At 50.5% G+C, this 14,578-nt stretch overlaps 1 protein-coding gene across 1 annotated transcript in view; it reads right to left on the reverse strand.

The window, feature by feature from the left end:
* The window catches only part of TNIK (TRAF2 and NCK interacting kinase), a 146,860-nt gene extending 132,720 nt beyond the window's left edge, over positions 1 to 14,140 (reverse strand). Inside the window, exons 1-2 of the mRNA XM_009884508.1 lie at positions 14,027 to 14,140; positions 8,209 to 8,274 (exon numbers count right to left, since the gene is read on the reverse strand). Coding sequence (XP_009882810.1) covers positions 8,209 to 8,274; positions 14,027 to 14,140 — 180 coding nt within the window. The remainder of the gene's footprint in view (positions 1 to 8,208; positions 8,275 to 14,026) is intronic.
* Positions 14,141 to 14,578: the final 438 nt, after the last annotated feature.

Consider the following 14,578-nt stretch of genomic DNA (forward strand, 5'->3'; position numbering starts at 1 on the left):
TTTCACATGGAATAACCCCGATTCCGAAAAGCTGGCTATTTTCTAAACAGCTCCCTCCACACCCCCATCTCCCAGGCTGAGCAATGCAGATGGTAGCTGGATGCCCAAGTACATCACCATGAAGAGACCCAAACAGCCTGACCAAAGCCAAAGGCCTTTGCCCAACCTCAAGAGCGGCCGCCCAAGCACAGACCAGCCTGACAACTCACTTGGACCAGTTTCTCCTGGGGAGCTTGAAGACCTCTAGGCAGCAAGTCTTCTCAGACCTCAGTATTAATTACAGTCCCTTGTGTACACATCCTCCTCTTCTTCCCAGATTGTTCTGCTGCACCTCCACTCGCATAGAACAGGCCACACGTCCAGCATCACTGGTCCACAACCATGAAACCTATGGATACCAGGGCTGTACAATGCATGGACCCGCTTTAAGTGTCCTCACAGGAGACCTGAGGAAAGACGGAGTTCCCTGCCCAGTCATTCCTATGGAACAGAAGGTGGCACTGGAAATGGCGCTTGCTCTGCATACCTCTGCAGAGCAGTTGCTTGCACGGAGCATCTTCTAATCCCTACAAATCAAGGAGAGGACTCTCCCTCCATCCCCATCCATGCCCGGCACCCACGCAAACAGCGCTGCAAGACCCACCACCGTGTCCCTCATGCTCTGCAGCGTGCCGTTGACTTTGCTTAGTCTTCAAAGGCAGTCCCCTCCCTCCCCCCATGCCACTGCAGATATTTTTTTTGTCCTGTGAAACTGTGCAGCATTTACAGAAGCAGAGCACCCAGCAACGCAAGGGAGAGTGGGCAAAGGACACTTCGCAGACGCATTGGTCTGCTCCTGACCTTCACCCTGCCCTCTCCCATCACTAACTCCGGGCGGGGGAAAGGGAACAAAGATTAAGAGAGGCAGTACAGGAACATTTTTAATCACCTTTCATAACCTGCGTTCTATAGGATTGAAATGTGAAAAGCACCTTTCCCTTATATTATTCAGAAAGCAGCGAAGTTAATGTGACATATTGGTGCGTAGGTGTGTGTGGGCTGGTTTCTTGGGGGGAGGGAGGGCTGAGGGCTCTCTCTGTGTTTCAGAGAAATGAAGCAGCACAAGATGTACCAGTTGCTCTGGTAACAAAGCTTTTGCCTTTTTCTCTCTCTCTCTCTTTTTTTTTTTTTTTTTTTTTTTTTTTAAGAGAGTGAAACATCATTTTAAGCATTTTCCAGTTAAGCCTTCCGAAGCCTGCATGGCAAAAACAATTCCCCGTTTCAGAAACATCCCCCCCACCCCTATTTGAGTCAGCAAGGAAAGGACCTTCTCTTTGAGAGATATTTTAGCATCGTTGGGAAGCTGATAGAATTGAGGTCGCCCGTTTTCCTCCTGATAACGCTAGCATGCATTATCACACACCAGTATGCCAGCCCAGCCCCCTCCCGCCACCCAGTAAGAGCCGATAAGAAGCCCAGCACCAACCCAGAGCCGGTGCCTATGGGAGCAGTGGAGAACCCCCACCCTGGCGAGCATCCTCATGCGCCGGCACCGCTGTCCTCTCCGCCAGCGCGGGGACCCATCCCAGCGGAAACAATGACTTAATATTTAATACTGTGCTTGTAATACGGAAGGATTATAAAGCAGCTTGTAAGTCTCGTAAATCCATTCACACTTGCATGGCCCTTACGCGACCTTGAAGATGGCGGGTGGCTGATGCCCGCCCACTCCGGTCCATATCTGGACGTGGATGTGAGCGGTCCTGGCCACCACCAAAACCATCCCAGCGGAAAGAAGAGCCCTGGATGGGGCAGGGCAGCTTGGCTGTGGTTAAGTGCAGGGTGGTTCCCTGTCTCAGCCCAACGGAGAAGGCTCTTAGAGCAGCACCAGAGCATGGGGAAAGCTGAGGAACTACCCAAATCGGAGGGGACCAACCCCTCACGCGTTTGCCTCAATCTGTGGTGACCATCAGACCCTGATGAGGGACGGCTATATGCACACACACACGTAGTTACGCTCAGCCTGCCCTGCCACGTACCAAAAACAACCTCTGAAGAGGCTGGAAACAAAAAGAAGGCCCCAAAGCCAAGGATAGGACACTAGGAGAACCTACGTGGCTCAAGTCACACTTCACAGCACCACAGTTCGTTTTATAACAACAAGATGGTGGGAAAAGGGGAACACTTGAACTGCACTTCCAAACGCAACAGCTGGCCATCTAGGGTTGGAGCTGGTTGTTTAGATTGCGGGATGCTGGGGCTCTGGATTGCTCTGGTGGGCCAGGAAAGCAAGCTCCACGTGCCCTCAGTGTGCTCAGCCACCACGGCAGGACGGGTGTTTGGGCGAGGGATGGCCACCAGCATGACCCGGTCTGCACGCCTTCAGCCCGCTCCCTGGAGCGAGGCACAGCAGTCAGTCTTCAGCGATAAAAGCTGTGTATGTAAACCAAGATTAATTCTTTACAGCAACAATCCCCAGGAAACATTAATTGTGTGCAGCATGGTAACTTCTTCCACACGGCTAAAAGCAACAGTGATTAATTATCAAACTATTGACCATCAGCCTTTTTGGAAAGAGAAACAATAAACCAACTGATTATTAAAAACAATTAATGTCATTCTCGACTCAGGCTAATTATCTGAACTGCTAATAATGACCCAGGAGCCTGCAGAGCCACTGTTCTCACCAGGGCTGATGCAAGGGCCCAACACTTGATCGGCGGCAGCCAGGCTGGGCCAGACCACGGGCAGGCTAAACACGGCACAGACTGCACACGAGCTATTTTCTTATACCTCCCCTCCAAAAAAGAAATGTAAAAGAAAGGAAAAATAACACCCACAATCTTCCAAAAGCCTTTCTTTGGCTTGGTGGTAAGGCCCTGGCCCAGGTTGCCCAGAGAGGTTGTTGAGGCCCCATCCCTGGAGGTGTTCAAGGCCAGGCTGGACGGGGCCTTGGGCAACCTGGTCTAGAGGGGTTGGAACTTGATGATCTTCAAGGTCCTTTCCAACCTAAACCATTCTATGATTCTTTAGGATATTCCCCTTCTCCCGCACCAGCCTGCAGCGGTGGGATGCCCAAGGATGCTGCTGCGTGGGGACAAACAGCACCCGGGAGGGTGGGACATGCGTTATCCCTTCTCGTTTGGCATCTGCAAACTCCTGGACAATGTTACGGAGAACACACGCTTGTGCCCGGGACGTTCTCCAGGGTTTGACTCAGGGACCAAAGTGTCCCGGCAGCCCTGCTGCTCCCAGCTCTGCAGCAACAGGCGACCTCGGATTTCAAATGCGAATAATCGCTTTCTCATACCCACAACACCTCAACATCTTCACCTACTGGGTCAGCCCTGGCGGGTTGCCTTCAGGTGGGTCAGTCCTGGCTTCTGGCAAATGCCGGCTGGGTAATAAATAAATAAATAAACCCGGACAAAAGATGTTGGGAGACATTTCTTCATCCCTTCTACCCCATGTGTTGTAACCCCGACAGACACAACACAGCGCAACAAAGACCAACTGCAAAGACCATCTCCTTTTCAACGGCCACCTAACTTGGGCTGGCAGGGGACAGGGACAGCCCGTGGCCAGGCACCCTGCCTGGAGGTGGCCCGTGGCACCCCGAGGTGGCTCCTGAGGGGTGGCCCCATCCGGCCACGATGGTGGATGATCTCCTTGGGGAGCCAGAGCTGTCAGACTTGCGGCTCGCAGATCCCACACACTCTAAATTAGAGCGCAGAATACTGCTGCGTAATGGCTTAGTGATTATATGGCATTTACCAGCTAATTAAACAATCAATAGTTATTGTGCAGTTACGGAGTTAGCCCACAGTACCGTATCTTGTACCCTGTAAAATAAAGCCTTGCTAAAGCTGTAAATGGAGAGTCGCATCCCCGGGGCACTCGGCATCAATGACCATTGTCCTCCTGGTATGGTGGGGAAGAAGCACGTGAGTACGTAATCTCAACATCATTTATTTCCCTGTTCAACGCTGTAAAACCGCACATGAGGAGGGAGGCAAAGGTTACCATCTGACCTATTTACCAATTATTTTTTTCACCGTTGCAAAGGCTTGCATCACAATCCTGCTCCGGTGACGCTGCGCACGGGGCAGTCCACGAATGCCCATGGCTGAGCAGGGCTAAAAACACCGGAGGATCGCTTCGGTTTTTAACATATCTCAGTGCATGACAAGCAGCCCCCTGCACATCTTCCCCAAGCTTTGTAACGACCTGTTAGTGGGGTATTTCTGCGTAACCTCGTGCCCCTTTTACTTTCAGCCCACGTATTCATTGGTGTTTGATGCAGCAGCTGTTGTGGCCCTGATGCTGTGATTTATCCAAGCAATTTAAGCATACACAGTATTTTAAGGACTGTTTGCGTACTGTCTAATGCAAAGTAGAGATAAGCAGTAATAATAATGTTCTAGAGCATAAAAGCAGCATTTCCTCACACTCTAGATAATGTTCTAAAGGGTCTTAGTGATTTTTATATTTAGTTTTGCGTTCAGCCCTCAGCTACCTGCTAAAAAACACTGAGGCGACGGCTCAGTGCTGCAAGTCCAATTAATTGTATTCCTGTTAGCCATTTCTTTAAACACCTTAAATAAAAAAATAAAAATCCAAGGACACAAAAACCCCGTACTGCAACAATGTCTGGCACAGGAGCTCAGTCTTTTATCAGAGAGTTTACAATCGGTAACATTAGATGCAGGATTATTAGAAAATAAAGGAAAGCTGCCGATGCAATTAGAGAGATAAACCATCACCAGTGCGGTCCCTCATTAAAATAAAAATCAAGCTATTCACAAGAGATTGTTAAGCAGCGAACAAGGAATGTTATTTCTCCCTGCAATTACCCAAAGTGAAGAGCTCGTGGCTGGGGTTAGAGGAGAGCAAGCACAGCAAGTCGCTGCTGAGGGCTCCTGCAGCGTTCAGGTGTCCCTGGGGTATGGCCAGAGCTGGAAACCACCAAAGTGATGTTTTAACCTGCAGTCCTGAGGAAAGAAAGGCCTTTACTTGAAAACACAAAGATCAATCTGAACAAGTTACCTTTGCCTCTGGAGCACAAGCCTCAGAGAACACGGCTCTGATTTACAGAAGCATTGTGTACCACCTCAAAGGGATCTTCAAATCATGACCCAGAAAGCAGGATGAAAGCAACCCATGCAGTGAGCTCCATCCCAGTGCCCACGCTTTGGCAGAGGGGTGCACTCCTGGTGGGAGCTCTTTATGTGCACTGGACTTGGCCAATACGTTTTTTCCTCCTATGAGCAAGGAGAAGGCATGTGCTGTGGCAGGGGCTCCCCAACCTCTCCAACACAGCAGATCTGGAGGTCAGCTCCATGAACCACTGCTCTCAGATGGCTCTTGCTACTGTGGTACTACCAGACATTTCTCAGATTCCCCACCCTGTCAGGCTATGGTATCGTTCAATCCTCCGAACAACTTAACCGTGCACTTTATCCCATGGGATCGATGGAAGGTTTGCACCTTGCACATCTCCCTCCAGGTCCTGGGCAGGTCACCACCTGTTGTGTCCTACACAAATACAGCCACACGGCAGTGTTAGAGCTGGCTGCTAAGTCAGGTTTTCTAGGGGAAACATCAGGACCACAGTCCTGTTTTGGCCGTCTCACAGCACACAAGCATAAAATGCTCTCCCCTGCCTGGAATAAGCATCTCACATCTGCCCCTTCCCAACAGGAGAGCTGCTCTGCTCGCTTCCGAGAGGGACCAGCCCTGCTGAGGTGATGGTGGGGAGGTGATGCTCACCAGGTGACCGCTCCTGGCATGAGAGCGCAGGAGTTGGACCTGCAAAGTTCAAGCTAGGAAGCCAGAACCTGAGTGGGCACCACAATGAATTACTCCTTCCGCATGTAAAAATATAACTGGAGACACACGCAGCCTCTAAGAGGAGAGCGATGGTGCACCTTGGGCAGCGCCAGCACAGAGGCAGCACCTCAGATGGGTTTGAAACGGCAGTGGAACAAGCACTAATTATAGAGGGCACTTCTCCTAGGTATGGACCACTTCTAAAGGCTGTTTTAGAAGGGAGCCAGAAGGTCTGTGTGTCGTGAAAGTTGATCCTTTTGTTTTGCCGCAAGAGATAAATACAGCAGTGGTATCTGGAGGAAAAGAATCACAGAGATCTTATTTCTGCGCTAGGTTTTAGGGTGGGACACCATAAACAGTTATGTATGCTTTATATCAAAGTCTCCTTTTGTTTATAGAGCGGGTGCTACTCCAAGACTTCAGTTTAAGAGAGCTCTGAAGTCAGTCTTAGCCTGAACTCATACCTCTATACTTACTAATTTGGTTGGGACAGCAGTGTTACCCCCCAGCATCATCCCGTCTGGCACCCGTACCGAGTGAATCACACTGAGGACAATCCGATTGCTCCAGCAAGTTAAAAACAGTTAAGAGGAGGATTATTTTTTTTTTTTTTCCTGTACAGCAGGAAAAAAAAGGAACAGAGAAGTGCCCACCTCCCAGAAAGCCTACACTTGGACTTTTCTGGGTGTTTTTTTCACCCCCCGTTTTGAGGTAACACACAGATGCGCCGAAGGAATCAAACACAGCGAGAAGAGGAAACCTGATCAGCAGAGCCACGCAACCAGCAGCGCCAGCACCAGCGAGCTTGTTTCCCTTTCTGCTCTCCACAAAGACACGACGCTTTCGAAAGGCCGCTAAAGGCGCATAGTTTCCACTGATTGTTAGAAATATACACCAGTTAAAATTAGGTCACCCTCTACCGTTATTTTAGCAGCCGAGAAGAAAAACAGTTCAGAAGGGAGCTCCCACGGCGGGGAGCGCACGGTGGGAAAACAACCGATCCCGGAGCGGAAGGCTCCCTGGAATACAACCCTGATAAGAACAGTTTTGGTGTGGGGTTGGGTTTTTTTCCTTTTTTGTGTTCTTTTGTATTATTTTTTTTTGGTTTGGTTTGTTTTTTTAAACTTATTCCAGTTCAAAAAAATCACACATTTGAAACTCCAGAAGTTCCAGTTCATCTCCGGTTCACTTCAGTCCCCTCCATCCTCACGCTGACAGGATTAGCCTACAGCAGTGGGAGGATGGGGAAACCAGAATTCAGAACAACTATTTCTTGACAGGTAGCTTTTTAAGCACCCTCCTCTTCTTCTCATCTTTTACCGCGTGACAGGCAAGAGCTGCACCTTCCAAGCGACCAAGTAAAACCACATGAATATACTCTTTTCTATAGGCACAAGAGAATACGGGCATGACGGGCAAACCAGATCTCTGTGCACACACACACCTATATACACACATATATACAGAATGTGTGCCCACACATACAGAAGTTTTTGGAGAACGGAACCCAGGGGAGCTATTGTCTCCCAAAAGACAAAAAAAAAATTTGGCAAATTCCTCATGCAACCATGCCAAGAAACATGTCCCCACCAAAACGTTAAGCGCAGATAAACCCAGACTTTAAAATAATTCAATCCTTCCCCAACCCCACAAGAATCCTCCACCAAAAAAAAAAAAAACCCAAAAAAACCCAAAACAACACATCACCAAAAAAAAAAACCCAAACCAAAACACCAAGATGACAAATTCTGGAAATCCCCCAAGCTAAGAGCTGTTTGGGACAGGTGATGTGATTTAGCAGAGGGTGGGTATTTTCAACATTTCTGTAAAGAAGTTCACGGGCTTAAAATTCTGTTCTCCACAGTGCCCTCGCTATTGTCATCTGGAGAGCCGCTTCCAGATGCGCACAGAAATTCAAAGCAAGCCCATTGACTGCTGTGTTTGTTCTCCTGCAGCAGGTTCCTGCCGGCGGGGAGGGCGGCAGCCAGCCTGCGCGCCAGCGGAGCACTGGGCTGTGGCAAACTCATTTGGCAGCCTATTGCAGCCGTAAACTCGGCTCTTAGAAGAGATCGAGATTTAGCTATTAAAGCACAGACTTTTCACTCCCTCCTCATCATGTAATCAATAAAAAGCAACTGGGGGGAGAGTGGGGAAAAAAAAACCCAAAACAAAAACCACGATTTATTTTTTTAGTGACAGTTTCAGAACTAATATGAATTGCTCATTATAAGAGTTCCGTGTGCTACGTGGTACTTGCGCACAAGACCAAAAAGCTGGAGTTCAGGAAGGCTTCTTGTCAAGCCTGAAACAGGTCCAACCTAGCCAAGATGATGCACTGGGATGCTCCATGTTCCACACACGGCCAAGGCAAAGGGGGATCACTTCAGGTGGAGCCCTTACCTTATAGACCTGCCCGTAGGTACCATTGCCAACAAGCTCCACCAGTTCAAAGATTCCTGCAGGATCCTAGGAGAAAAGGAAGAAAGAAAAAAATTATGTAGTAAACAATAATACTTACAGATTTCTGCAAAAATAAAACCCATTCAACAAAGACATCAACACTTTACTGACAAATGTTTTGAGTGGTTTAGGCTTTTCAGGCTGCCCAGGGATTATCAGCACCACAGTGACGATGAGAAGCCGCAGCGCTGCCCACCTCCAGCATCGGCACCGGGAGACACCAGCCTGGGGCTTGTGAGCCAGCACCTATCCGTCCCACGGTCATTTGCTTGAAACACGAACGCTCAGCATACGTTTTAAACACCATAGCAATTATTTGCTATTAAAACTTATGTTTTCTGATGCATTGACTTTGGAATAAAACAAGCTAACTGGTGGGATGTCACTTTTGAGCTCAAAAGAGGGTTTTTCAGGTCTATTCCTGAGGTCAGCAGCATTAGCGTTACTTGGCCTAAATGTCATTTTTCGGCTTGGTGCATCCTGGCCGTTGACATTCTGGTTTGCCAACTGAGATGAGCAGATCTAGGGCAGCGCGACAACTATTTGGGAGGTGGCACCGAAGCACCAAAACCTGTCCCCAGACCCCCTCCACCCGCTGCATGCCCCGCGAGGGGACAGGCAGTGGCACAGCGGCGTGCGGAAGCCAGAGCGCACCCTCCGCCACAGTGAAAAGACGATACAAGCCGAGAGGCGCGAGGGAGGGTGGGGAAAGAATAAACCGGCGCTGCTATTTTTTCCCCTTGGTGGGTTTTCCCCTTCCAGAAGCTTTATTTATTCTTTCCACTCCTCCTCCTTCTCCTGTACTCATCATTCCAATTTCGGATAGGCGATCCCCCTGGAAGCCGGTGGATGCAGAGGCATCCCAGCAACCCTGCAACCACCCGGTCCACTTGCCCACAGCATGGGTGACCCCAGCACCCACCGTACCACCCATCCCCTCCGATGGATTTTGAGACGCTTTAGGTATCAAACAACTTGGCATCCCAGTGAGCAGAGGGCTGCCAGCCATGATCCAAGGGGATGCAGACGGGTCGATTCACGGCTCTAACAGGCAAAGGAGGATCAGCCAGCAGCACTCCGTGGGAGACAGGAGAGGGACACCCACCACCGCGTTATGGACACAGAGGTTTCATTCATTACCAAGCCCGCATCAGTTCAAGATGACTCCTGGGTCCAAAAAAATCAAACACTGGGTCTTTGTGAGTGGCTGAGAAGCGCGGCTCAGCATATTAATAACACCGCAAGTCAATTAATCCAAGTCTTGACGTGACTGAAGCACCTTTCCACTCAGCCCAGAACGTGTGCTGCCGCATATCTGCTGGGGTCAGGCACACCTCCATGGCCAGGGTCACAGAAACCCCTCTCATCACCCCGTATGTTTAGAAGTGCCACATCCCGCTTCTGCCTGTTTCTCCATCATATCCACAGCTTCCCCAGGCTGCCGCACGGGATGCCTCGAGGAGCCCAAGCTCAGCCTTTGGTGGTACCATCTGCAGCCAAGAGCAGAGAAGCTGCTCTGGAAGAAGGTTTGGAGACTACCAAGGACATATCTCCTGATGCAAATACACCCCAACAAACCTTCAGCCGGACACTCAAGCACCGCAGGCGAAGCTGCATCACAACAGATTTCTAGCAACCCGCATCTTGGCCAGGTGCGGACATCCCGTGGCTTCACTGCCTTGGTACCAGGCAGGGAAATGCCACGAATGGGTGGGAAAGAGAACTGGCGGTATGCTGGGTTTCCACAGCCTGGGCGAGAAAGGATGTGGGGAAACATGGCAGCAGCTGCTGTTTATTTTTTGAGCTTCTTTCCTAAGGGTTGTTCTCTGCAGTGCTGAAACAACTCTGAAAGAGGCTTTTCCAGTGCTACAAGTATATCTATTTTTGAATATTCACTAGGAGATTAAAGGAGAAGAAAGCTGTGCCTAGGGCAGATGATCAGGAGGTTTGGAGAGACATCCAGGGAAGCAGCTGGCCATTTCTGATAAAGCAAACTGCTCTTCACAGTATGTTTTCCAACCTTTTTCCACAAATCCTCAAACCAAAGACTACCCCTTCGCTATCATCTCAGGTCACTTCTCACTCCTCTAATACGTGCAAACGTCAGACGTGGTGCCGCTCCACCAGGTTTAAACCCAGTCTATCCCTCACTTGGTTGCAGACCCACCAGCCCCATGCCTGTCGGGGCTCCCATCACCCTGCGTGGGCCAGGGCAGCTCTGTGCTAGCCAGGGGCAGCTCCTGCACCAGGATGGCTTTCCCCCACCGTTCCCCACCATCCACAGCTCCCACCCGCCAAGCAATTTCTCCGCTGCACGTCCCCGTTCCATTCCGTCTCCTCTCTCCGCATCTTTCCAGAAGCATCGCCAAGGTAACCGGGCTTCTCCGGCAGCCCTGGTGCTGAGTGACACTTCTCCCCTGACTGCTGGAACCAGCCGCCCCGTCTCAGCACAGCCATGGCAACGCGGTGGCCAGCTGGACCTCTCCTCCCGGCCACGCTGCCCTCCTCGGCCCCCGCAGCGGGCACTCGGAGGGATACCGCTTCTCCCCAACAGCCGCAATCTGCGCCCACAAGTAACGTGTTGTTATCGGCCTTTCCGGAAAATACACAGCAGAGGATGGGGCGGGCAGGATGGGGGGAAAAAAAAAATAAGTAAATCTTTCCACTCCTAGGCTGGATCCTACATGGAGATGAGCTGTGGAACAGGCTGACCCTGGTCAGGGGGTGGGGGGGACACCCTGCACCTCGCAAAGTCCCAGCTGAGATGCTGCAGGAGGGTACCAGCGAGCAGCGGCTGCTCTGGCGCAGGATGGAGCAGGTGGCGAGGGAGGCAAGATGCGGAGGGACGCTCCATGGGGGCTTCTACGTTCACCAGGGGAAAAGCAATCCACCCTGCAGAGCCCCAGCGGGGACCAACCCCAGGCAAGCAGGGAGTAACCTCAGACAAAATATAGCTGGTGCTGCAGATGGGAGTTCACGGCGGCATGCGGGGTTGCACTTGGCTGGGGATGCTCATCACACATGGCTGCCTCCAGCCTGGCACCCACCACCCCCTGCCCATGTCCTCTCCCCCATCAAAGAGGGACCCACGGTTGGTGTGGCTGAGACCCTCCTGCTACAGCAGCCTCCTCTTCCCACACCGCCTTCAAAAACACTACTGTGTTATTATTTTTTTATTAAACCAAAAACATCTAGACTAAATAACAAGCCCATAAATCAAAGGGGAAAAAAAAAAAAAAAAAGAAGAGGCGATCTGTGAATTTAGGAAAGGAAGGTACATTGTTTTTTGGGGAAAAGAACCAGCATTCAAGACAAACCCACAGAACAAGAGGTAATGGACACAAACTTGAACATGGGAAGTTCCATCTAAACATGAGGAGGAACTTCTCTCCCATGAGGGTGGCAGAGCAGTGGCACAGGCTGCCCAGAGAGGTGGGGGAGTCTCCCACTCTGGAGCCATTCCAAACCCGTCTGGACGCCATCCTGTGCCACTGCTGGAGGTGCCCCTGCTATGGCAGGGGGGGGCACTGGATGAGCTCCCGAGGGCCCTTCTGACCCTGACCATTCTGTGATCCTGTGAACCCACAAATAATCTTCAGCTCTATGTTAGGTTCAGGCAGAAAAGGATTTGTATGGTTGTGATAGCACCAGGGGTCAGCTGAGAGCCCTCGTACCAAAGTAGTGTCCATCCATCCCTCGCCACCAGTAAGGTTTCTGGGGTGGTGCAGGCTCAGCAGAGCTCGCAGCAGAGCCCAGCTGTAGCTTTCTCCATACAAAGGTGCCACCAACCCCGCCGCTCACCTGTCATGGCACACAAAGCTTCCTTGAGGAGGATGAGTTAATGGGAATTTGTGCCAGAAGACGCAGGAGCAAACTCAAGTTTCATAAAGCAACAAAACACTCAACAAGAGGATCTTACAGTTTCCCACAGGATGGGAAATGTTTTACATAGCAGCACCCATGGGAAGGGCTGCACAGACCCGGTGGTCCTCTGGCCAGGGACAGGCTGGCACCCGAGCCGGGATGTGACCCTGCTTCCACAGCTGCAGCCAGGACAGGCTCAAATTCGAGTAGGAAATTGTTATGCTCCTCACCCACCTCCCAGAAAAAACAGTGGTAGTAAAGTCTCAGTGGCTAAAACCAGTCTGAGACACAGGACAAAGCAAGAGCATCATCTTTCCAGCAGTATCAAGTCCACTTTATTTCAATAAACAGTGTATTCAAAACTGCTGCATTATCAGAAAAAGGACTTCTGTATGTGAGTGATAAAGCAGGATGTATCCAAATTTCAGCAACAAACCCGGTGTCCCTTTTGAAGGAGTTATCGGCGTGGAGCACGCAGCAGCGGGGCTCGCGGCAGGAGCACCCTCCTGGTTAAAACCGCTCCGCTCCGCCCAACCCCGACCCCACAGAACTACAGCTGAAAGACCTCCTCGCTTACACCGTGACGTCTCAACGAGTCCAAGGCACAACAGAGCCAACGCTTCACTTGAGGAGACTATTTAAAGAGTAATATCCATATCCAGGGCTCAGTCAGCTAAGGGTTGAGGGCTGCAGGTCCATACTGCTGTTGGCTATGGTGACCACTGAGACAGTGAATCACCGGTCAGCTGTCCTTAAACATGGCCAGGCAGATGTCCACAAATGCAAAAAGCATTTGTACACAGTCTGTATACCAAACGTGCTCCTTTTCCTTGAAGGAACCTCATTTTTCTCCCTTCTAGCCCCCACAGAAGGTGTGTAACAGAAAGGGTTACGTGAGGAGACAGTGGAGAGATGCTCGGGGGGAACCAAGGGGCACACCAATTAAACCACGACCGCTGCGAATGCATGGGAGGGGAAACGAGAGATCAGCGCCTCTGTAATCATTGTGCACTTAGTCCCCCAATTCTGAGCAGCTAATGACAACTTCCAGCCAAAAATCATGGAGATAACCAGTCATTAAGCAAATGTTATAACCCCAGAGAAGGAACTCGCGCTGCGTAACTGGAGGCAGCACACAGCTATGGGTCAGTACCAGAGGAGCATCCCCAGGCACCAGTTAGCTGAAGCAACTCCATGGCACTAAGAGAGGTTTTTTTTCAATCTCCACTAAGAATAAAGCCTGTGCAACTAATATTTCCAAACATCAGGGTTTTACGAGCCTCTGCCTTACAGCTCCGTAATAAAACGGCCCCACCAGGAGACCCCATTAAGCTCACCAGGCACCCTCAAGAACCAAAGCAGCTTTACAACGCCATTCACCCACGACCATCAACGCCAGCCCAATGGGCTTTGCCCTCGAGCAGGTGCCTCTTCTTAGACAAGTCCTGGCAGTCACAGGGAGAGCTTTTTGGCACTGGGAAGCACCGAAGGGTCATTCCCCCCCAAGCAGTTGGCTCCTGTAAATCAGTGGCAACGCCACGGCACGCAGAGAACTTGCATGCACAGGAGAGCCGCAATGCCACCCAGCATCAGGCAGCTGGGCACGAGAGCTGTGAGTAGCTCTCTCAACACAATCGGCTGTCTTGAGGGGTAGCGTACATACGCGACCGCCTGGAGAACGTCCAGTCTTCTGACCCCAGCAAGCTCCGACCAGGAGAGGAAGCTCGTTAACTCAGCGTGCGAAAAAGGCTTCGCGAGGAATGCAGGAGAGACAGAAAAGCCCTTCAGCAATTCAATTCGATATGTAAAACTGTCGTCCGGGCAATGTATTTCTGATTGCGCAAAACATCACTATGAGGAATGAGCATAAGGATCAAGCCTTAAGTTCACGTACTGTATACTCGCCCAGATTTGGTTTCCCAAGGCCAAACGCCTGAGCTGGGCCGCGCTCCATGAAGCCATCCGTCACGTTAGCTAGGTCAGAAGCACCGTAGACAGCCATGCACATCTCCCAAGCATCGGGACCCAAGTAACCTCAAGCCTTAAGGAGTCAACTACTATCCCTTCTGAAGACACATCAACTCACCCATTCTTGCCATACTTTTTACACTGGTGTCTACAGCGGGAATTGAAGCGCTTGTATGATTTGACAAAACAAGGTCCAGATCACCTTGAGGAAGCTACCCCAAATGGCACGTAGTTCAGAGAAAAATTGAGAGGTTTGAAGAGTACTTGAAGACGCAGTTGCTTTTTAGTAATCAACTAGCTCTCTCCATCTCCAAGGCACTTCTAGTTAACAGCCCTGTGAGTAATAGGAAGATGGACTGCACAAGCCAGGAGAGGATTGCTAATATAGCTGCAGACAACAAACACGCAGAGCGGGAAGGCAAAGGCCAAGGCAACAAAATATTGATCGAGTTACTGGGAACTTCCAGAAAAAGAAGTT

This window comes from Charadrius vociferus, unplaced genomic scaffold, assembly GCF_000708025.1.
Source record: "Charadrius vociferus isolate BGI_N301 unplaced genomic scaffold, ASM70802v2 scaffold104, whole genome shotgun sequence".
Classification (NCBI taxonomy): domain Eukaryota; kingdom Metazoa; phylum Chordata; class Aves; order Charadriiformes; family Charadriidae; genus Charadrius; species Charadrius vociferus.